Below are 22,359 nucleotides of genomic sequence, written 5' to 3'. Positions count from 1 at the left end.
TGCAGAGACGAGGTCTCGCCATGTTGCCCAAGCTAGTCTCAAACTCCTGGGCTCAAGTGATCCTCCTGCCTCAGCCTCCTAAAGTACTAGGATTACAGGCGTGAGCCACTGCACCCAGCTGAGGTACTGTTCTATGTCTTATACGAAGTCAATGCTTACATTTTCCTGACGATGAGGGTCGATATCGAGCACTGTCCATCCACTTACCAAGTACACTTACGTAGGATGAAACCATCATTTTCTAAAATAGGCATGTGGTATTGTTTATAACAGAAGCTTGTTCAATGCTGTGTTACTATTTCTGCTCCCCCTTATCAAAGCTCTGCTGTTCCTTTGCCTGGTGTGCCTCACCTTACTTAGCTGAAGGAACCTGGAAAGTTCCTGACAGTTTAGGATTTTAAGACTATGTTAAAGTCAGAAGATTTTCCACAAAGTAGCACTCAAGCCGACTATACGCAACCATACATTATACTACAGGATTCACTTATTTATAAATTCACCAGCAGTCAGGAGATTTAAGTTCCAATGGGGCAGACTTTCTCTATCTTGTTTTCCCCTGAATCCCTAGTGCTTACATATATTGAGTACTAAATAAAATTACTTGCCAACTGAATCTTTAATACAATTTGGGGACTTGGAACAATGGCAACAAAAATCATGTTCACGTAATTGCTACAGGTGAGCACTGAATATGAATTTTAGGCTAGGGAGTCAGAACTGCAACAAAGTGCTTTCACAGACCTTCAGCAATAACTTGAACCAAGTGTTAATCATGCAAGTCCTCTGCTTTCCTTCTCCCTCACTTCTCCCTCGAGCTGAGGGCTCTGGGTTCAGGCTCTCACCTCTAGATTCTTCAGATATCTTCCTGCTGAGACTGGCCAAAACATAGGTCTCAAATGAAGCAAGTCAAAATTATTAATGGTAAACAAATCTATGATGTAATGTAAATTTAAGTCATTAACAATCTTGATAAGCACAATTTTTAAGTTGTTAAAAATACTGCTTACAATTTAATTTTTCAAGTCATTTTGAATGGATACATGCATGAATTTACTGATTTATTTAAACCATAATCCAGGCCAGGTGCCATGGCTCATGCCTGTTATGGGAATAAGCCAAGGCAGGAAGACTGTTTGAGGCCAGGAGTTCAAGAATAGCCTGACCAACAAACAAAGGGACAATTTTTTTTCTTTTTTTTTTTTGAAACAGTCTTGCTCTGTCTCCCAGGCTGGAGTGCAGTGGCATGATCTCGGCTCACTGCAAGTTCCACCTCCCGGGTTCACAACATTCTCCTGCCTCAGCCTCCCGAGTAGCTGGGACTATAGGTGCCCACCACAATGCCCGGCTTTTTTTTTTTTTTTTTTTGTATATTTTTTAGTAAAGACGGGGTTTCACCATGTTAGCCAGGATGGTCTTGATCTCCTGACCTCGTGATCTACCCGCCCTGGCCTCCCAAAGTGTTGGGATTACAGGCGTGAGCCACCCCGCCCGGCCGTGACAATTTGCCTTTCTCTTAAAAAAAAAAAAAAAAAAAGTAAAAATAAACCCTAGTCCACTAAGTATGTGATGTGGCTTCCTATTTTTTCACCAAATTAAGATAAGAGTGTAAGGAATTGTTTATGCCCCTAATGTACAATTTTATCATTTTTCTTCCCAATTTTTTTTTGAGATGGAGTCTCACTCTGTCGCCCAGGCTAGAGTGCAGTGGTGTGATCTTGGTTCACTGTAACCTCTGCCTCCCAACCAGCTAATTTTTGTATTTTTGGTAGAAACGGGGTTTCTGCCATGTTGGCCAGACTGGTCTCAAACTCCTGACCTCACGTAATCCGCCCACCTCGGCCTCCCAAAGTGCTGGGATTACAGGCATGAGTCACTGCACGCGGCCCTCATTTTCCTCCCTTTAACGAGCAAAGTGAATTAAAAGCCTAGAACAAGAGTGAACAGTCCTCAATAAGGGTGCTAACAGGTTATGTAGGTCACAGGATCTGGCACACTTTTGGCAGCCACCATCTGTGACTTCCACTACCTCAACATCTAAATTTGCCTGTGCCACCACAACAAAAGTAGAGTCAGAGCTATCAATAATGTTTGCTGTAAGAAAAAAATGTTCCTATTCAAGAAATGTTCAAATTGGCAGTCCACTGGAATGCTATTTCTACACACAAGAATGAGGTGCTTGAGTACCAACAGGCCTCTTATTTAGAGCTATTTCCCATGCTTAAGAATTCAAAGTTAGAACTGACAAGTATATAGTATGGAACCTCACAACCAGGTAGAGAGGGGTAGGGTAACCCAGGGCACTCCCTCTTTGAAGGGAGTAGATACACATTGCCACATACACAAAATCCCAACGGACCTTTCTAATTTGCAATTTTGTAAAGGATTTTTGGGTATTATTAGACTCCACTTATATGTTATTTCCTCTTGAAGCTACAATGAACATTCACCAGTTTGGTCACGTTAATCTTTTCTTTCTTTTCCTGAGCCAGAAGATTAAAGGTATTCATTCCCTGGGTAAACAATTTTGTGAAGGTGTTATTTTATTATTATTATTACTATTATTATTTTAGGAGAGAGTGTCTTAGCCTGCCACCCAGGCTAGAGTGAAGTGGTGTGATCATAGCTCACTACAGCCGTGATCTCCTAGGCTCAAGTGATCCTCCTGCTTCATACCCCTGCCCCAAGTAGCTGAGACTGCAGGCATGTGCCACCATGCCCAGCTAATTTATTTTATTTTTTTTGAGATGGAGTCTTGCTCTGTCGCCCAGGCTGGAGTGCAGTGGCATGATCTCAGCTCACTGCAACCTCCACCTCCCGGGTTCAAGCAATTCTCCCGCCTCAGCCTCCTGAGTAGCTGGGATTACAGGTACCTGCCACCATGCCCAGCTAATCTTTTTTGTATTTTAGTAGAGGCAGGGTTTCACCACGTTCAGGCTGGTCTCAAACTCCTGATCTTGTGATTCGCCCATCTCAGCCTCCCAAAGTGCTGGGATTACAGGCGTGAGCCACCGCTCCCGGCCCAGCTAATTTATTTTTGGGGAGGATAGAGACAGGGTCCTATTATGTTGCCCAGGCTGGTCTTGGACTTCTGGCCTCAACTGATCCTCCCACCTCGCCTCAGCCTCCTAAAGCACTGGCATTACAGGCATGAATCACTGTGCCCAGCCGAGATGTTGTTTTTATAAAATAAAGATTAAATGTTTTTTTTTAAATGAAGCCTACATGTATGCAATTGTTATAAAAGCAACATCTAAACTAAATACAGGAAATACTGAATTCACCTTTTTTTTTTTTTGAGGGTCTCATTCTGTCGCACAGGCTTGAGTGCAGTGGCACGATCTTGGCTCACTGCAACCTGCAACCTAAGCAGCACCACAACTGGCTAATTTTTTCTTAAATTTTTTGTAGAGACAGGGTTTTGCCATGTTGCCCACGCTGGTCTCAAACTCCTGAACTCAAGTCATCTGTCTGCCTCAGCCTTTCAAATGCTGAGATAATAGGCGAGAGCCACCATGTCTGAACTGAATTCACCTATTTATGGCATGAGTTGAGGAATTAATTTGGAATTTTCAAAATCTGATTAATTTGGCTAGGTGTGGTGGCTCATGCTTGTAATCCCAGCACTTTGGGAGGTTGAAGCAGGAGGATCACTTGAACCCAGTGAGTTCCAGGCTGCAGCAAGCTATGATCGCGCACCACTGCACTCAAGCCTAGGCAACAGTGCGAGATCCTGTCTCCAAATAAAACAAAAAAAAGGGAAAAACCAAAAAAACATTAATTTGACTTTTCAAGCTACAGACAGAAATAAGTTCCTGAAAATTTAGAAGGTATCTATGATAGGCTGCTAATTATCTTAATTCATTCTTCCACAGTAATTGAGGTTTAGTTAGTCACACTGGCATCCAGCTACAGAGTATATTTCTTGGCTTCCCCATTGTAGCTAGGTATGGCCCATGTAATTCGTTTTCTTTAATGAAATGTGAACAAAAGTGACGTATGTATCTTCCTCATCACTTCCTTGGCTTCTTTATTCCTCCCCTTTTCCCATCCCTTCCTGGGGCTAAGACTCAGTCATGACTAAGTGGTTTCTCTGCTTTGACAAAACCTAAGGAGAAAGAGGAACAACAAATTGAAAGGAATCTTGATCTCTGAATTACCACGAGGTGTGAGAGAAATTTCCTATGTGGAAATTTCTTTGAGATCTCCATTATACTAACTTAGCTAATACTACTAACAAAAATAAAACTTACCACCATAATTATAACACAGGAAGAATAAGTATTGTAAGCAAGAAAATCAGCTTGAGCTCTTTTATGCCAGATTTTTTTTTTTTTTTTTTTTTTGAGACAGAGACTAGAGTCTTGCTCTGTTGCCCAGGCTGGAGTGCAGTGGCGTGACCTCGAAGGCTGGAGTGAACTGGCGTGATCCTGCCTCACTGCAACCTCACCTGCCATGCTCAAGGGATCCTCCTGCCTCAACCTCCCGAGTAGCTGGAACTATAGGCATAAGCCACCATGCCCAGCTAATTTTTGTATTTTTTTTGTAAAGATGGGGTTTTGCCATGTTGCCCAGGCTGGTCTCAAACTCCTGGGCTCGAGCAGTCGCCTGCCTCGGCCTCCCAAAGTGTTGGGATTACAGGCATGAGCTACTGCATCCAAGCCTAATTATTTTTTTTCTTCTTTTTACCTCATACAATGGGGTGGACTGATAGATTTTTAACCAAGTTATCTTAAATTTCACCCTGAATTCTAGACAGCTTCCTACCATTGGACAGATTAAAAACACATGCACAATGATTTGAAGATATCCTTTACTTTTTTTTATATAAAAAATTTCACCAGCAATAGATCAGAGATTCACTTTTAACATTAGCTCTAATACTAGTAAAGGAAAATTATTATACCTTCCCCCCACCCCACCCAATGGATTGAGGGGGAAAATTAGTCCTTTTAAGACTTCTTCCTTTTTAAGAAATCTCTTCTTGGCCGGGTGTGGTAGCTCACGCTTGTAATCCTAGCACTTTGGGAGGCCAAGGTTGGTGGATCACTTGAGGTCAGGAGTTTAAAACCAGCCTGGCCAACATGGTGAAACCCCATCTCTATTAAAAATACAAAAAAAAATTAGCCAGGTGTGGTGGCAGGTGCCTGTAATTTTAGCTACTTGGGAGGCTGAGGCAGGAGAATTGCTTGAACCTGGGAGGCAGAGGTTGCAGTGAGCCAGTATGGATGGTGCCAATGCACTCCAGCCTGGGTGACAGAGCGAGACTCTCTCAAGAAAAAAAAAAAAAAAGGAAACCTCTTCTATGTGTGATGCTATAATCAGTGTCATAACAATCTTTCCTCTAGGAATGTTTTTAACTGAAAACATTCTACAAAGACAAACATTAAATCTCCAGCTGAGTAAACAGTACACAGGTACTTGAAAGTATATTCAAGTATCAGCATGTACTCTTTTCTATCAGCAAAAGCTGAAATGTGAAAAAATAAACAACTTCTCTCAATTTGGCTTAAGATGTGGGGACTCAGAAGCATTTCAAAATTATCAGAAGAATCCTCATCCCTATTTTGTTTTCTCATTTTGTACATTTTCCTCTGAATAATCTTGTCCACTGTTGACTCCCAAATCTACTACCTCTAAGGGCCAAACCTGAGCTCCAGACCCAAAAATCCACAGGATCCATTCCACTACCTGTGCTCTGGATCCCCTTGAACACCTTGCTGCATCAATTTTCTTCACTTCTTTGTCCCTATCAACTCATCTCCCCAGATCCTTCTCATCAGCACTTAATATGTGTAAATCACAGCCGGGTGCGGTGGCTCACGCCCGTAATCCCAGCACTTTGGGAGGCTGAGGCGGGCGGATCACGAGGTCAGGAGATCAAGACCATCCTGGCTAACACGGTAAAATCCCATCTCTACTAAAAATATAAAAAATTAGCCGGGCATGGAGGCGGGCGCCTGTAGTCCCAGCTACTCAGGAGCCTGAGGCAGGAGAAAGGCATCAACCCGGGAGGTGGAGCTTGCAGTGAGCCAAGATCATGCCACTGTACTCCAGCCTGGGTGACAGAGGGACACTCCATCTCAAAAGAAAAAAAAAAAAAGTGTAAATCTCTCTATCTCAAAAAAGCAAGCAAGCAAGCAAGCAAACAAATAAAATCACTGGACCCCACATTCCCCTCTGTATCTAATTCTTTCTTTCATGGCTTAACATCTTAAAGGAGTTGTCTACCACACTGCTGTTTCTTCTATGTTCTCACCCTTATTCACTCGGTCATCCATTGATCCCTTCACTTCACAGAAATATTTCCTTCATACCAAGATTATCAGTGACCAACTTGTTGTTTCACACATGGGAAGCACACTGGGCTAAACACTGGAAGAAGTAAGTTTTAGTCTTAGTTTAGCTGTGATGTGACTCGGGTGACTTAACTAATCTTTCTGCAACTTATTTTCTCACCCCTAATATGAGGAAATTATTTTAAATCCTCTGGTTATAACTCTCCTGAGAGTGTTATATACATTCAATGCAGGAATTAAGTTACCACTCCTCTCATGGCTGGACAAGAATGATGTGAGACCAGGGTAGGCCCAGCTCTGGGAGAAGCCAGGGTTTTGGTATCTTGCCTGATAAGTCATCAGGAGGCTGCAGAAACCTAAATATAAAGGTTTGGGTAGTGAACATGATTTCCAAGGCCCATTCCAAATCCAAATTCATTTTAAAATAAAATTCAAATGGCATTTAGGAAGTTATAATCTGTATATTTATAATTTCTTTCTTTTTTTTTTTTTTTTTGCATTTTTTTTTTTTTAGTAGAGACGCGGTTTCACCATGTTAGCCAGGATGGTCTCGATCTCCTGACCTTGTGATTCGCCCGTCTCGGCCTCCCAAAGTGCTGGGATTACAGGCTTGAGCCACCGCGCCCGGCCCTTATATTTATAATTTCTATCACATATTTTCTTTTTTTTTTTTTGAGGCGGAGTCTTCACTCTGTCGCCCAGGCTGGAGTGCAGTGGCACCATCTCGGCTCACTGCAAGCTCCGCCTCCCGGGTTCGCGCCATTCTCCTGCCTCAGCCTCCCGAGTAGCTGGGACTACAGGCGCCCGCCACCGCACCCGGCTAATTTTTTGTATTTTAGTAGAGATGGGGTTTCACCGTGTTAGCCAGGATGGTCTCGATCTCCTGACCTCGTGATCCGCCCGCCTCGGCCTCCCAAAGTGCAGGGATTACAGGCGTGAGCCACCGCGCCCGGCCTCACATATTTTCTTAAGTGGCTTTGACAGTATTTGAAGAAAGGAGCCAACATGACAGCAAGGAATAGCTTCGTTCCTCCTTGGCTGCTGAGTCTAGAAGCCTAAGCCTAGACACAGACTAACTGGCTCTAGTGCTACAGCTTCCTTCCAAGTAGAGCCCCAGAGAACTACCAGAAGTGCAAACATGGGCCCACAGGGCAGGCTAGGGATAAATATTCTGGGTTGCCTCTGAAAAATGGACAAAATTTCCTGATTTAATTCACATCAAAACCTAAGAGTACTTGACCCAGGAATGAGTAGGCTTACAAACCTGATCAGCAACCAAATTTACTCAGCACCCAAACCATAGAATTCACAGATATGGAACCTCTTTCTGCTTTGGTCTAATAAATCTAAGTCAACACTTGCCTTTCATTCAATAATAAAATCATAAGAACAAGTGTAAGAGCCTGAGCGTGGTTAAGTTTAAAAAGCAGAGTCTTTTAGTCAAAGTGTAGTTCCAAAGATAATGAGTGGGCCTACTAGAAAGTGCCCGTGCATACCCCCTCCTCTGTAGCACATGCAAATCCAGCCACTGCATGCAAATACCAGACTTGGGCACAAAAACAATGACACATTTCAATCAACACTCACCCTCTAGATTCTCCAGAAAGGAGCTTGACATGAGAGCACACTGTGGTTAGGCCATTTCTCTGCTGAACCTGATGGCTGGTGTTCCAAGTCAGATATAAATTGGTCTGTGTCAAAGAAGACAACATCACTACTGAATGGAACAAACCAGAGGGTAAACTTAATCTACTACAGTGTCCAGCCTGTTTTTTTTCTATAAGCAAAAGAAATTTAACTTTTACTTGTCAATCACTGCATAAAATGGCTCTCCACATTTTACTAGATAATATAAATATTGGAGTTCAGACAGCTTAGGTACTAAGATGATTTTTTAAAAATTTGAAGGGCAATAACTTTAAGAGTTACAATTATGGTTTTCAGTGGTTTTAAGGGATAAATTTAGCTTTAAATAAACTAGTTTTTATTACATTATATCTATTAGTAGTTCCCAAACACTTGGCTAAGGCTACATCAGAATTATCTGGGCAACTGATAAAAATATAAACTCCTGAATGCTTTATAAAAATATAAACTCAAACCACAAAATCAAAATCTCTACAGGTAGCAGCCCAGAAAACTGTATGTACAGACAAATCTGAGTCATGAAGGAGTATTTTTATTTTTTGAGATGGAGTCTTCACTCTGTCACCCAGGCTGGAGTGCAGTGGCACAATTTCTGCTCACTGCAACCTCTGCCTCCCGGGTTCAAGTGATTCTCCTGCCTCAGCCTCCCTAGTAGCTGGGACTACAGGCACCTGCCACCGCGCCTGGCTAGTTTTTGTATTTTTAGTAGAGATGGAGTTTCAACCATGTTGGACAGGTTGGTCTCAAACTCTTGGCCTCAGGTGATCTGCCCACCTAAGCCTCCCAAAGTGCTAGGATTACAGGTGTGAGCCACTACACCCGGCTGGAGGAGTATTTTTTAAACTAAAGTTCACATCCATCAGAAATTTATGAAATCAATTCAAGTTGAAACTAGTATTTTAAAAAAGAGAAAGAAATAGGCCAGGCGCGGTAGCTCACGCCTGTAATCCCAGCACTTTGGGAGGCTGAGACGAGCGGATCACGAGGTCAGGACATTGAGACTATCCTGGCTAACAAGGTGAAACCCTGTCTCTACTAAAAATACAAAAAAAATTAGCTGGGCGTGGCAGCAGGGCCTGTAGTCCTAGCTACTCAGGAGGCTGAGGCAGGAGAATGGCGTGAACCTGGGAGGTGGAGCTTGCAGTGAGCCGAGATCGCACCACTGCACTCCAGCCTGCGTGACAGAGCGAGACTCCATCTCAAAAAAAGAAAAAAAAAAGAAAAAAAAAAAAAAGAAAAAAAAATAGAACAAAATAGAAGATGGCAGGCTACGTTTCCTCTAATAAAGGTTAAGAATTGGTTTGTGAGACTTTAACACTAGCTGCATATGTATATATTTTTTGTGTACTGGGTCACAACATAAACCTTGTTTTTTATTGTACGCAGTTGTCAAAAATGTTTGAAAGTCACTACACCGGCCGGGCGCAGTGGCTCAAGCCTGTAATCCCAGCACTTTGGGAGGCCGAGACGGGCGGATCACGAGGTCAGGAGATCGAGACCATCCTGGCTAACATGGTGAAACCCCGTCTCTACTAAAAAATACAAAAAACTAACTGGGCGAGGTGGCGGGCGCCTGTAGTCCCAGCTACTCAGGAGGCTGAGGCAGGAGAATGGTGTAAACCCGGGAGGCGGAGCTTGCAGTGAGCTGAGATCCGGCCACTGCACTCCAGCCTGGGCGACAGCGAGACTCCGTCTCAAAAAAAAAAAACAAAAGGAAAGTCACTACACAAAAGAAGAGTCACCACTGGTCAGTTCTGCAGTACTGGCTAAAGCATTCAGATGCCCCAAGAGTCTAAAACACAATAACGAAATAGGCAAACTCTCATCTTTTTGCCTGTAAGGAATTATTCTTGGCCTCTGTTGTACAACTTCAAGCAAAAGGACCTAACCTTCTTAGAAGGGAAAAATCTGCATGTAGTCTCTATGAACACTAACTAAAATGATACTAATAGTATCATTTTAAGCAGATAAAAGAAGAAAAACAAAGGAAGAGCCAATCTGTACAAAATACACCCTAAGGGTCGAAACAAAACAAAATCCAGAAATCCTTTGCTTAAGCAAAATTTTTCTGACTTAAGCTTGTTTATTATTTAATTTGAGATCACTCACCTAGTTCTCAGAGGTGATTTAAAGATTACAGTGTGCGCGAAGTATTTTAAAGACTGAAAATATCAAAATATTCTTTTTGGGGGGTTCCCAATCGCCACAATTGAATCCTCCAAAACAGACTTGAAGGTATAGAACGTGTGATTACAGGTAGAGCAGCATAAAAATCATAAGAAAGCAGCCCAGGAACAAAGCAAGAGGCCAACACACACTACGGGAGCTTTTGTGAGTGGATGAATTAAGTGGTACTTTCAGATTGTGCTTTACAGAAACTTGTAGTGCTTCAGAAATCCTTCTAGTTCCTTGAAGCACTTTTGTGAGCTCCAAAATATACCTCATTCATCTCTCCTGATCACAAAAACTTTGACCAAACATTTACAAAAGTGGGCCAGGCATGCTGTCTCATGCCTGTAATCTCAGCACTTTGGGAGGCCAAGGCGGGTGGATCACCTGAGGTCAGGAGTTCGAGACCAGCCTGGCCAGCATGGTGAAACCCTGTCTCTACTAAAAACACAAAAATTAGCTGGGCGTGTGGTAGGTGCCTGTAATCCCAGCTACTCAGGAAGCTGAGGCAGGAGAATTGCTTGAACCCAGGAGGTGGAGGCTGCAGTGAGCCGAGATCATGCCATTGCACTCCAGACTGGGCAACAGGGCGAGACTCCGACTCAAACAACAACAACAACAACAAACATTTAGAGAAGAAGAGTTTCAGCTGGGCACAGTGGCTCACGCCTGTAATCCCAGCACTTTGGGAGGCTGAGGCAGGGAGGCAGGAGGATCACAACGTCAGGAGATCGAGACCATCCTGGCCAACATGGTGAAACCCCGTCTCTACTAAAAATACAAAAATTAGCTGGGCGTGGTGGCGAGTGCCTATAATCCCAGCTACTTGGGAGGCTGAGGCAGGAGAATGGCGTGAACCCAGGAGGCAGAGGTTGCAGTGAACTGAGATCGCGCCGCTGCACTCCAGCCTGGCGACAGAGCGAGACTCCATCTCAAAACAAAACAAAGAAAAAAGAGTTTCAATTCTTTTGAAACTCTTACAAAAAATTAAGGAGGAGGAAACACTTCCTAACTCATTATGAAGCCAGAATTTACTCTGACACCAAAGCCGGAAAAACATACTATAAGAAAAGGCTGCATGTAGTGGCTCACACCTGTAATCCTAACACTTTGGGAGGCCAAGGTGGGTGGATCACGAGGTCAGGAGTTCGAGACCAGCCCAGCCAATATGGTGAAACCCCATCTCTACTAAAAATACAAAAAAATTAGCTGGGCACGGTGGTTGCGCGCTTGTAGTCCCAGCTACTCGGGAGGCTAAAGCAGAAGATTTGCTTGAACTGGGGAGGCAGAGGTTGCAGTGAGCCGAGATTGTACCGCTGCATTCCAGCCTGGGCAACAGAGCAAGACTCCATCTCAAAAAAAAAAAGAAAGAAAGAAACAAAACTACAGAATATTCTTTATTCACATAGATGCAAAAATCAACAAAACACTAACACAATTCAGCAGCATATTAAAAGGACGATACATTAAGACCAAGGGAGTTTTATTCCCAGAATGCAAGGATGATTCAACAAGTGAAAATCAATTAAAGTAATATGTCAAATTAATTGAACAACAACAACAACAAAAAACCCATATTCCTGATCAGCATGGGCAACATGGCAAGACCCTGCCTCTACAAAAATTAATTTAAAAACCACATGATCATCTCAACAGATGCAGAAAAGCATTTGTAAAAAAAATTTTTTTTGAGACAAGGTCTCACTCTGTCACCAAGGCTGGTGTGCAGTGGCACAATAATGGCTCACTGCAGCCTCTACCTCCCAGGCTCAAGCAATCCTCCCACTTCAGCTTCCCAAGTATCTGGGACCACAGCACCTGGCTAATTTTTTGTATTCTTAGCAGAGATGGGATTTCATCATGTTGCCCAGGCTGGACTTGAACTCTAGGGCTCAAGCAGTCTGCCCACCTCAGCCTCCCAAAGTGCTAGGACTACAGGATTGAACCATCGTGCCAGATTGTGTGACTGTGAGTGTGTGTGTGTGTGTGTGTGTGTGTGTGTGTGTGTTGGGGGAGAGGGGGGTAAGCCAGAGTTCTATTTGTTCATTTCTTGCATTTGAAGTACCCTTCAACTACTACGCAACTGCAACCAACCACTTTATGGGGTTTTCCCTTTCTATCAATTTTACAGAGACCTAACTATTCCCCCTAGTTTCTTGCCATCAACCTTAATTAGGTTGATTTGGTGTTCAGCACAAAGAACCTTTATGAACTTGACATAGGCTCATCACAGTTGGATGCAAACACACAAAAGATGGGCCTGACGCTTCAGCAGCTTTGCGAATTCCACGTGCCAGGCCACCATGGGTGAGAACAGTCTTCAACACCTTTTGTAAAGCAGTATTAACATCCACTACACCTCCAGCAACAACGCCTTCCTTGGCCATGGTGGTGGTCTACGGGTGAAGTCGAATCGTGAACACACCCAAGCCTCTGCCTCCACTTGACTTGGCAGTGGCAGGGAAAGAACTCTTTTTCGAGACAGGGTCTCACTCTGTTGCCCAGGCTGGAGTACAGTGGCATCCCAATCACGGCTCACTGCAGCCTCCCCCTCCTGGGTTCTAGCTATCTGCCTGCCTCACCCTCCCAAAGTGCTGGTATCACAGGTGTGAGCCACCGCGCCCAACCCATTTATCAAAATTCAATGCTCTTTCAAGATGAAAACATTCAATAAACGAAGAATAGAAGGAATTTCCTCAATATGAAAAAGGCCATATATGAAAAACCCTTAGTTCCTGTCATTATCAACAAAGAACAAAAGTTTTCCCCCTAAGATCACAAAGCAAAGATGCTCACTCTTTCACCACTTCTACCAGCCTACCACTAGAAGTTCTAGCCAGAGCAATTAGGTTAGAAAAATAAACAAACAAATAAATAAAGGCCATCCAAATTAAAAAGGAAGAAATAAAATTATCTCTGTTCACGAATGGCATGATAGTATAAATATAAAACTCTAAAGAATCCATACAAACAAAAAAATGTTAGCACTAACAAAGTCATCAAAGTTGCAAAATATAGAATCAACACACAATATTCAGTTGTACTTCTATATACTTGGAATAAAAGGTCCAAGAAAACAAGTCTTGTTTTTGGGTTTTTTTTTTCTTTTCGTTTGTCTGTTTTTGAGACGGAGTCTCAGGCTGGAGTGCAGTGCCATGATCTCGGTTCACTGCAATCTCCGCCTCCGGGTTCAAGCGATTCTCCTGCCTCAGCCCCCCGAATAGGCTGGGATTACAAGCATATGCCACCACACCCAGCTAATTTTTGTATTTTTAGTAGAGACAGGGTTTCCCCATGTTGGCCAGGCGGGCCCATGTTAGCCAGGCTGGTCTTGAACTCCTGACCTCAGGTGATCCGCCTGCCTCGGCCTCCCAAAGTACTGGGATTACAAGTGTGAGCCCCCACGCCTGACCATAAGAAAAACAATTATATTTACAGTAGCATCAAAAATAATAAAATACGTGGCCGGGCGCGGTGGCTCAAGCCTGTAATCCCAGCACTTTGGGAGGCCGAGGCGGGTGGATCACGAGGTCAGGAGATCGAGACTATCCTGGCTAACACGGTGAAACCCCGTCTCTACTAAAAATACAAAAAAATTAGCCGGGCGTGGTAGCGGGCACCTGTAGTCCCAGCTACTTGGGAGGCTGAGTCGGGAGAATGGCGTGAACCCAGGGGGCGGAGCTTGCAGTGAGCCGAGATCGCGCCACTGCACTCCAGCCTGGGAGACACAGTGAGACTCCGTCTCAAAAAAAAAAAAAAATAATAATAATAATAAAAAAATACTTAGGAATTAATCAAAGAGGTATAAGATTTCTACATTGAAAACTAAGCCGGGCGTGGTGGCTCATGCCTGTAATCCCTGCACTTGGGGAGGCTGCGGCGTGTGGCTCACCTGAGGTCAGGAGTTCGAGACCAGCCTGGCCAACATGGCAAAACCCCATCGCTAATAAAGATACAAAAAATTAGCCAGGCATGGTGGTGTGCTCCTGTAATCCCAGCTACTTGGGAGGCTGAGACAGGAGAATCGCTTGAACTCGGGAGGTGGAGGCTGCAGTGAGCCGAGATCACACCACTATACTCCAGCCTGGGTGACAGAACCAGACTCTGTCTCAAAAAAAAAAAAAAAAAAAAAAGAATAAAGGATTTGGATAGACAAGCAAATATACAAATGGACAACAGGCACATGAAAAGATGCTCAACATCATTAGTCAGTAGAGAAATGCAAATCAAAATTATAATGAGATATCACTTAATACCCAGTAGAATGGCTATTATTTTAAAAATGGAAAATAACATGTGTTGGCAAGGGTATAAAGAAACTGAAAGCCTTATACATTGTAAATGTAAAATGGTGTGACTGCTGTAGGATAAAAAAAAAAATTCAGTAGTTCCTCAAAAAGTTGAACATGGAGGCTGGGCTCGGTGGCTCACGCCTGTAATCCCAGCGCTTTGGGAGGCTGAGGAGGGCGGGTGACCTAAGGTCAGAAGATTGAGACCAGCCTGGCCAACATGGTGAAACCCCGTTTTTACTAAAAATACAAAATTAGCTGGGCTTGATGGCACACGCCTGTAATCCCAGCTACTCAGGAGGCTGAGGCATGAGAATCGCTTGAACCCAGGAGGCAGAGACTTCAGTGAGCCCAGATCGTACCACTGCACTCCAGCCTGGGTGACAGAGCGAGACTCCATCTCAAAAAGAAAGCCGAACACAGAATTACCATAGGACTCAGCAATTCCACTCTTATGTAAACACCCAAAAGTACTGGAAAGAGAGACTCAAACAGTATGTATGCCAGTGTTCACGGCAGCATTATTCACAACAGCCAAGGAAGGGAAATAACACAAATTATCTTTTTTATTGAGATAGAGTCTTGCTCTTGTTGCCCAGGCTGGAATGCAATGGCGTGGTCTCAGCTCACTGCAACCTTTGCCTCATGGGCTCAAGCAATTCTCCTGCCTCAGTCTCCCGAGTAGCTGAGATTACAGGCGCCTATCACCATGCCCAACTAATTTTTATATTTTTAGTAGAGATGGGGTTTCACCATGTTGGTCAGGCTGGTCTCGAACTCCTGACCTCAGGTGATCCACCTGCCTCAGCCTCCCAAGTGCTGGGATTACAGACGTAAGCCACCAAGCCCCGTCCATCTTTTTTTTTTTTTTTTTTTTTTTTTTAAATATGTGTGTGTTCATCAACTGTTTTTTTGAGACAGGGTCTCTGTTGCCCAGGTTGGAGTGCATGGTGCAATCTCAGCTCACTGCAACCTCCGTCTCCTAAGCTCATGGTGATCCTCTCATCTCAGCCTCCTGAGTAGCTGGAACTACAGGTGCACAGCACCACATTCAGCTAATTTTTTAATTTTTTATAGACATGGGGTCTCACCATGTTGCCCAGGCTGGTCCTGAACTCCTGGGCTCAGGGAATCCACCCACCTCAGCTTCCCAACGTGCTGGGATTAGAGACGTGAGCTACCGTGCCTAGCCCCAAATTATTTTTCGCCAGATGAGTGGATAAATAAAATGTGGTGTACACACACAATTGAATATTATTCCTCCATACGGAATATTATATGTAAATAATATGCTACATAAAAATATTCTAATAGATTATTCCTCCATATGCTTACAATATGGATGAGCCTTGAAAACATTATGCTAAGTGAAATAAGCCACAGAAGAAAGGAAAAACATTGTGTAATCCCACTTATATGAAGTATCTAGAGTAGGGAAATCATAGAGACAGAAAGCAGAGTAGTGGTTACCAGGGGCTGGGAGTCAGGAAGGAAATGAGTAGTTATTACCTAATGGTTATAGAGTTGTAATGTTTGGGTGGTGAAAAAGTTCTGGAAACAGATAGTGGTGGTGGTTATACAATATTGTGAATGTATTTAATGCCACTTAACTATATACTTAAAATGATTAAAATGGTAAATTTTAAATTTTAAACAAACTTTGGCTTTTCTCATGAGAGAACATTGTATGAAATGACTTAATTAGGTTTTCACAGCTCTAACCATTAACTCAAAGCAAGACTTGGAGGACTTTTGTAAATTCCTCTTTTAAAATTTATAAATCTCGGTACATTTAACTCACACCTCAATGAGCTAATGAACCTAACAAAGGGTTTCTATAAATCAGTAAGAGGATGGATCAACAATCTAATAGAAAAGTAAGCAAATATGAACAGAGATCACAGATTTGGGAGGTGGGGGTTGCAGTGAGCCGATATGGTGCCACTGTACTCCAGCCTGGGCAGCAGAGCGAGAATTCATCTCTAAATAAATAAATTAATTAATTAATTAACAGTGGTACAAATATTCACAGCAGTATTTTATAGAATATTTAATGGAATATGCTATTTTAAGAATATCTTTCAAGGAAGCTCTTTTATGTTACAGTATAGAAAAATCTCCCAAGATTCTATATTACATGGGAAATGCAAAGTATAAACTAGTATACATAATATGCTAGTAAAAATAAGGAAAAAAATATGCAACTGTTTATAAATGCACAGAATGACAACCAAGAAACTAGTAAACTCCAATTCTCCCTACAGAGGACAACGGAGTATCTACCTAGAAGACAGATTTCTTTTTTTACTATGTATAATTTGTAATTTTAGCATTTTGAACCATATGAATGTATTACTTGTTCAAAAAAATTATTATATTAAGAAACACAGGCCAGGCATGGTGGCTCACGCCTGTAATCCTAGCACTTTGGGAGGCCGAGACCAACCTGAGCAACATAGTGAGAGCCCGCCTCTACAAAAAAATTTAAAAATTAGCTGGACGTGGTGGTAGGCACCTGTAGTCCCAGCTACTAGGGAGGCTGAGGTGGGAGAATTGCGGGAGCCTGGGAGATCGAGGCTGCAGTGAGCCATGATTGTCACATTGCACTCCAGCCTGATCAACACAGCAAACTCCTGTCTCTGCTACCTCATCAAAGAAATAAACACAAATAAAATGTTAAAATTTCCATTCTACATAAAATCATCTATAGATGTTTTTAAATATACAACATGATTATCAAGAACTTAATCTGTACCACATTCTTGTAGATGTAAAGTTAAAATGCTTGTAACCATCACTCTCAACTCTACCCTATTTTCCAGCATAAATGAGACTTTCACACTTTTTCTCTTGCCCAGATAGAGAGGCTAACCATAGGCTTTAGAAATGTCTTTAAAAAAAAAAACAAACAACAAAAAAAAACAGAGCCAGGCATCTTCAAGCAGAGAAAAGCTGTTTGAACACATTTATCTAAGTCTAACAAATGCTATGATTGTTGGCAAGAGGAAACCTTGTAATGCCAAGGCAGAAAACTGCCACCAAACCACAAAAAGCTTGTTTAACTGCTGAACCTAAAATTAAACAATTTATCTCTCATTAAAAAAATTTTTTGTTCCTGTGAATAATCCATCTTCGAAGGAACTCGAAAAAAGGATATCAATTTTAAAATAGAATACATCTTTAAGACAGGTTTTGCTATCTTACACATGGCAGCACATTAGAAAGTTACAATGCTATTATCTTTACAGAAGCAAGATTATATAAGTAATCAATTATAGCTATTTTAGAAGCCACTAAAAACACGTGAGAAAATCTACATTTCAGACAGATCTGGATTCAAATGCCTGCTCCAATTATTTGTGGCCATATAACACTGGGATGTGCGTAAGGTCTCTGAGCCACATCTATGCAAAATTAAGATTAATAATTCACATTTCATACATTGTTGGGAAAAATGAGCTACTAGCAAAGTGTTAAAAAAAATGAGTTTATCAAGAAACAGTAACCATAATTTATTACCTTTTCTTGTATTTTTGAGACAGAGTATCACTGTGTTGCCCAGGCTGGAGTGCAGTGGCATGATCTTGGCTCACTGCGACCACCGCCACCCAGGTTCAAGTGATTCTCCTGCCTCAGCCTCATGAGTAGCTGAAATTACAGGCGTTCACCACCATGCCTAGCTAATTTTTACTATTTTCTTTTTTTCTGAGACGGAGTCTTGCTCTGTTGCCTAGGCTGGAGTGCAGTGGCACCATCTCACCTCACTGCAACCTCTGCCTCACAGGTTCAAGCGATTCTCCTGCTTCAGTCTCCCAAGTAGCTTAGATTACAGGTGTATGCCACCACACCCGGCTTATTTTTAGTAGAGACGGGGTTTCACCATGTTGGCTAGGCTGGTCTCGAACTCCTGGCCTCCAGTGATCCGCCCGCCTCGGCCTCCCAAAGTGCTGGGATTACAGCCATGAGCCATTGTGCCTGGCCCAAGTTTTACTATTTTAGTAGAGATGAGGTTTCACCACATTGTTCAGGCTGGTCTTGAACTCCTGATGTCAAATGATCCTCCCATCTCGGCCTGTCAAAGTGCTGGGATTACAGGCATAAGCCACCGCACCCAGCCATCAACTATTTTTAAATATACATTTTGAGGGGAACTTAGTTTGAAGACTTCTGATATGCTGCTTTAGTGGTAGCCTCTCTTGGACTTTTCCTAGCTTATGCATAAATTTATATTTTTAAATTGCATTTTATTTATTTATTTTGAGACAGGGTCTCCTCTGTCGCTCAGGCTGAAGTGCAGTGGCATGATCTTTGCTAATTTCAACCTCTGCCTTCCAGGCTTCAGTGATCCTCCCACCTCAGCCTCTCGAGTAGCTGGAACTACAGGTACACGCCACCACACCTGGCCTAATTTTTGTATTTTTTATAGAGACAGGGTTTCACCATGTTGCCCAGGCTGGTCTCAAACTCCTGAGCTCAAGCAATCTGCCCGCTTTGGCCTCCCAAAGTGCTGGGATTACAGGCATGAGCCACAGTACCTGGCCATGTATAAATCTTAATGTAGGTTGATTAAAATAAATTTTTTGTTCAGAAATAATACATTCATTAAAAAAAAAAGGTCAACTTATTTATGTTCATGGAAGTACACAGACACATTTGATATAAAAAGTAAAAAATCTTCTCAAATGTTTGTTGTTCTTTCTTCATTAGGCCTAAAACTCAATTTTTCTTATTGTATGTCCCAGGGTGATTGTGTCTAAGGTCTTAAATTCCCATTGTGATCCATCTCGCATAAGCCACGATTTAAAGTCTACATGGGCATTATTTACAAGACCTTTCAGCTTCTGGAATCAATCATTCTAAATATGTTTGAGGCTGTATAGTACATGCATGCTTCCCAAAAGAGGATTCGTGAGTCATCTAGTGTCCAAGTTAATAGAGAAATTTCAGCATTATCTACCTCGCTCCACTCCTGTGCCCATAGTGATTATACCTCATAGATGACACACTCTCACCACTGGCTGTGCATGGCTTTTATTTAATTTAATTAATTAATTTATTTAAGTTTTATTATTTATTTCGAGACAGAGTTTTGCTCCTGTTGCCCAGACTGGAGTGCAATGGCATGATCTCGGCTCACTGCAACCTCCACCTCCCGGGTTCAAGCGATTCTCCTGCCTCCCTCAGGCTCCAGAGTAGCTGGGATTACAGGGGCCTACCACCACGCCCAGCTAATTTTTTTGTATTTTTAGTAGAGACGGGGTTTCACTATGTTGGCCAGGCTGGTCTCCAACTCCTGACCTCAGGCGATCTACCCACCTCGGCCTCCCAAAGTGCTGGGATTACAGGCGTGAGCCACCACGCCTGGCCTTGTTTTATTTATTTTAATAAAATAGACACCAGTGAAACCACTAACCAACAGGTGCAAGAGAACACTGACAATATTAACCTCTCTGTTCCTCCTCCATACCAGTCTCCTGCTTCCCACATCCAAGTAACCACCTGAATGTTGTGTTCATCATTCCCTTGATTTTAAAAAGCACCTGCTTTTTGAAAGCAGGCTCTTCTGCTTGTCTTTTATATACAGAACTGAAGCAGCTGAGGTCATGACTAGAGTCCCTGTTTACTGCTGAATTACCAAATGCCCTACATTCAGGATCAGCATGTTACCGAACAGAGCCTGCAAGTGGCAGTGTCAGTTTTCACCACAGCAGCAGGTCAGGCTATATTTAACATGCATCCTCTTCTCTGCTGAAGAGCTGCAGCTGTGGCTCTGTTAGTCTGTGAACAAGGAGGACAAGTGGGAACTGAGGGACTTTAATGGAAAGTTGTAACAGGATTCGGTTAACTCAATCATAAATTAAATGGGCCTGTATTTAAACGTCTAAGACAGTCTAGTTTCACAATACTATAATTTTTTTTTTTTTTTTTTTTGAGATGGAGTCTCGTTCTGTTGCCCAGGCGGGAGTGCAGTGGTGCCATCTCAGCTCACTGCAACTTCCACCTCCCAGGTTCAAGTGATTCTCCTATCCCAGTCTCCCAAGTAGCTGGGACTACAGGCATACACCATTACGCTCCGTTTTTATTTATTTATTTATTTTTTGTATTTTTGGTAGAGATGGGGTTTTGCCATGTTGGCCAGGCTGGACTCGAACTCCTGACCTCATGTGATCCACCCACCTCAGCCTCCCAAAATGCTGGGATTACAGGCATGAGCCACTGTGTCTGGTCGCTATAATCTTTCTTTAAAAAAAAAAAAACCAAAAACCAGTATCAACTACCACACTGAATCAAATTTTAATTAAAATGTTTAAAACAGCTTGACAAATGGGCACAGTAGCTCACACCTATAATCCCAGCACTTTGGGAGGCCAAGGAGGGCAGATCACTTGAGCCCAGGAGTTTGAGACCAGCCTCGGCAACATGGCGAAACCCTATCTCTACCAAAAAAACAAAAACAAACAAAAAAAAACCAAAAATGAGCCACGCATGGTGGTGTGTGCCTGTAGTCCCTGCTACTTGGGGAGCTAAAGTGGGAGGATCACCTGAGTCCCGGGAGGTCAAGGCTGCAGTAAGCCATGATTGCGCCAACTGCACTCCAGCCTGTGCAACAGAGTGAGACCCTGTCTCAAAACAAATTTTAAAAAGGCCAGGTGCATTGGCTCATGCCTGTAATCCCAGCACTTTAGGAGGCTAAGGTAGGCAGATCGCTTGAGGTCAGGAGTTCAAGACCAGCCTAGCCAACATGACTAAACTCTGTCTCTACTAAAAACACAAAAATTAGCTGGGCATGGCAGCAGGCACCTGTAACCCCAGCTACTCGGGAGGCTGAGGCATGAGAATTGCTTGAACCTGGGAGGCAGAGGTTGCAATGAGCTGATACCGCGCCACTGCACTCCAGCCCAGGTGACAAGGGAAACTCCATCTCAAAAAATAAATAAATGAATAACAGCTTGACAGTTTCCATATCTATTATAAAATCAACTGTTTTAATGTTTATTATCTTGTCCAAAAACTGCAGCATAAAAACCATAATGAACATAAATGTTTACAGAAAATTACATTTCCAGGCATTCAAATTGTAAATATGAGTAAAATTCAGTGATAATTGGATAGCCATAGAACATGCTTTTCAAGGAGGTACAATGATATATGGAGGTAGTGAAGAAAATATAAAGGCAAGAAGCAAAATAGTCATGAACTATGCCTTAATTGTTTGATTAAGTTTATATTACAGCCTTCCAGGGGGACTACTTGAAAGAGAACACCACTTGGTGAAATGTCAGTACTGTGCTGCTGTTGTAACCGCCAAAGGATTATCTGCCTTGCCCCAGGAAGCCTGAGACTGAGAAATGCTTCTGGGATTCTTCTGAGCTTGGAAAGTTGATATGAGGCACCAAAATCATCTCAATGAAACTGAACAAGGATAATTATAAATTTTAGCCTTTGGTTCATCTAACACTTCATCTAATACTAAAAATCCATAATACTTTTTTTTTTTTTTTTAACAGGGTCTTGCTCTGTTGCCCAGGCTGGAGTGCAGTGGCGCCATCTCGGCTCACTGTAACCTCCGCCTCCTGGGTTCAAGCAATCCTCCCACTTCAGTCTCCTGAATAGCTGGGACTATAGGCACACATCACCATGATCAGCTAATTGTTTTTTTCCTTTTGAGACGGAGTCTCGCTCTGTCTCCAGGCTGGAGTGCAATGGCGTGATCTTGGCTCACTGCAATCTCCGCCTCCTGGGTTCAAGCGATTCCCCTGCCTCAGCCTCCTGAGTAGCTGGGACTACAGGCACGCACCACCATGCCTGGCTAGTTTTTTTGTATTTTAGTAGAGACGGGGTATCATCATGTTGGCCAGGAATGTCTCGATCTCCTGACCTCAGGTGATCTGCCTGCCTTGGCCTCCCATAGTGCTGGGATTACAGGCGTGAGCCACCATGCCCGACTATGCTCAGCT

General features: G+C 42.8%; 1 protein-coding gene across 27 annotated transcripts in view; it reads right to left on the bottom strand.

The window, feature by feature from the left end:
• Positions 1-22,359, bottom strand: part of LOC101925346 (lysosomal phospholipase A and acyltransferase) — a 188,799-nt gene that overhangs the window by 43,737 nt on the left and 122,703 nt on the right. For 2 of the 27 annotated variants that reach the window (XM_045382687.3, XM_074027424.1), the window contains exon 10: positions 7,884-7,987. The exons of 24 other annotated variants lie outside the window; for them this stretch is intronic. In XM_045382687.3, the coding sequence (XP_045238622.1) occupies positions 7,887-7,987 (101 nt within the window). In that variant the 3' untranslated portion in view covers positions 7,884-7,886. Of the gene's footprint in view, positions 1-7,883; positions 8,014-22,359 lie in introns of all 27 variants that reach the window. One more of the 27 variants, XM_074027418.1, reaches the window with a different exon arrangement.

This window comes from Macaca fascicularis, chromosome 20 (assembly GCF_037993035.2).
Source record: "Macaca fascicularis isolate 582-1 chromosome 20, T2T-MFA8v1.1".
NCBI classification, from domain to species: Eukaryota; Metazoa; Chordata; class Mammalia; order Primates; family Cercopithecidae; genus Macaca; species Macaca fascicularis.
Note: the sequence above shows the minus strand (reverse complement) of the source record. Positions and strands in the feature narration are given on the sequence as shown.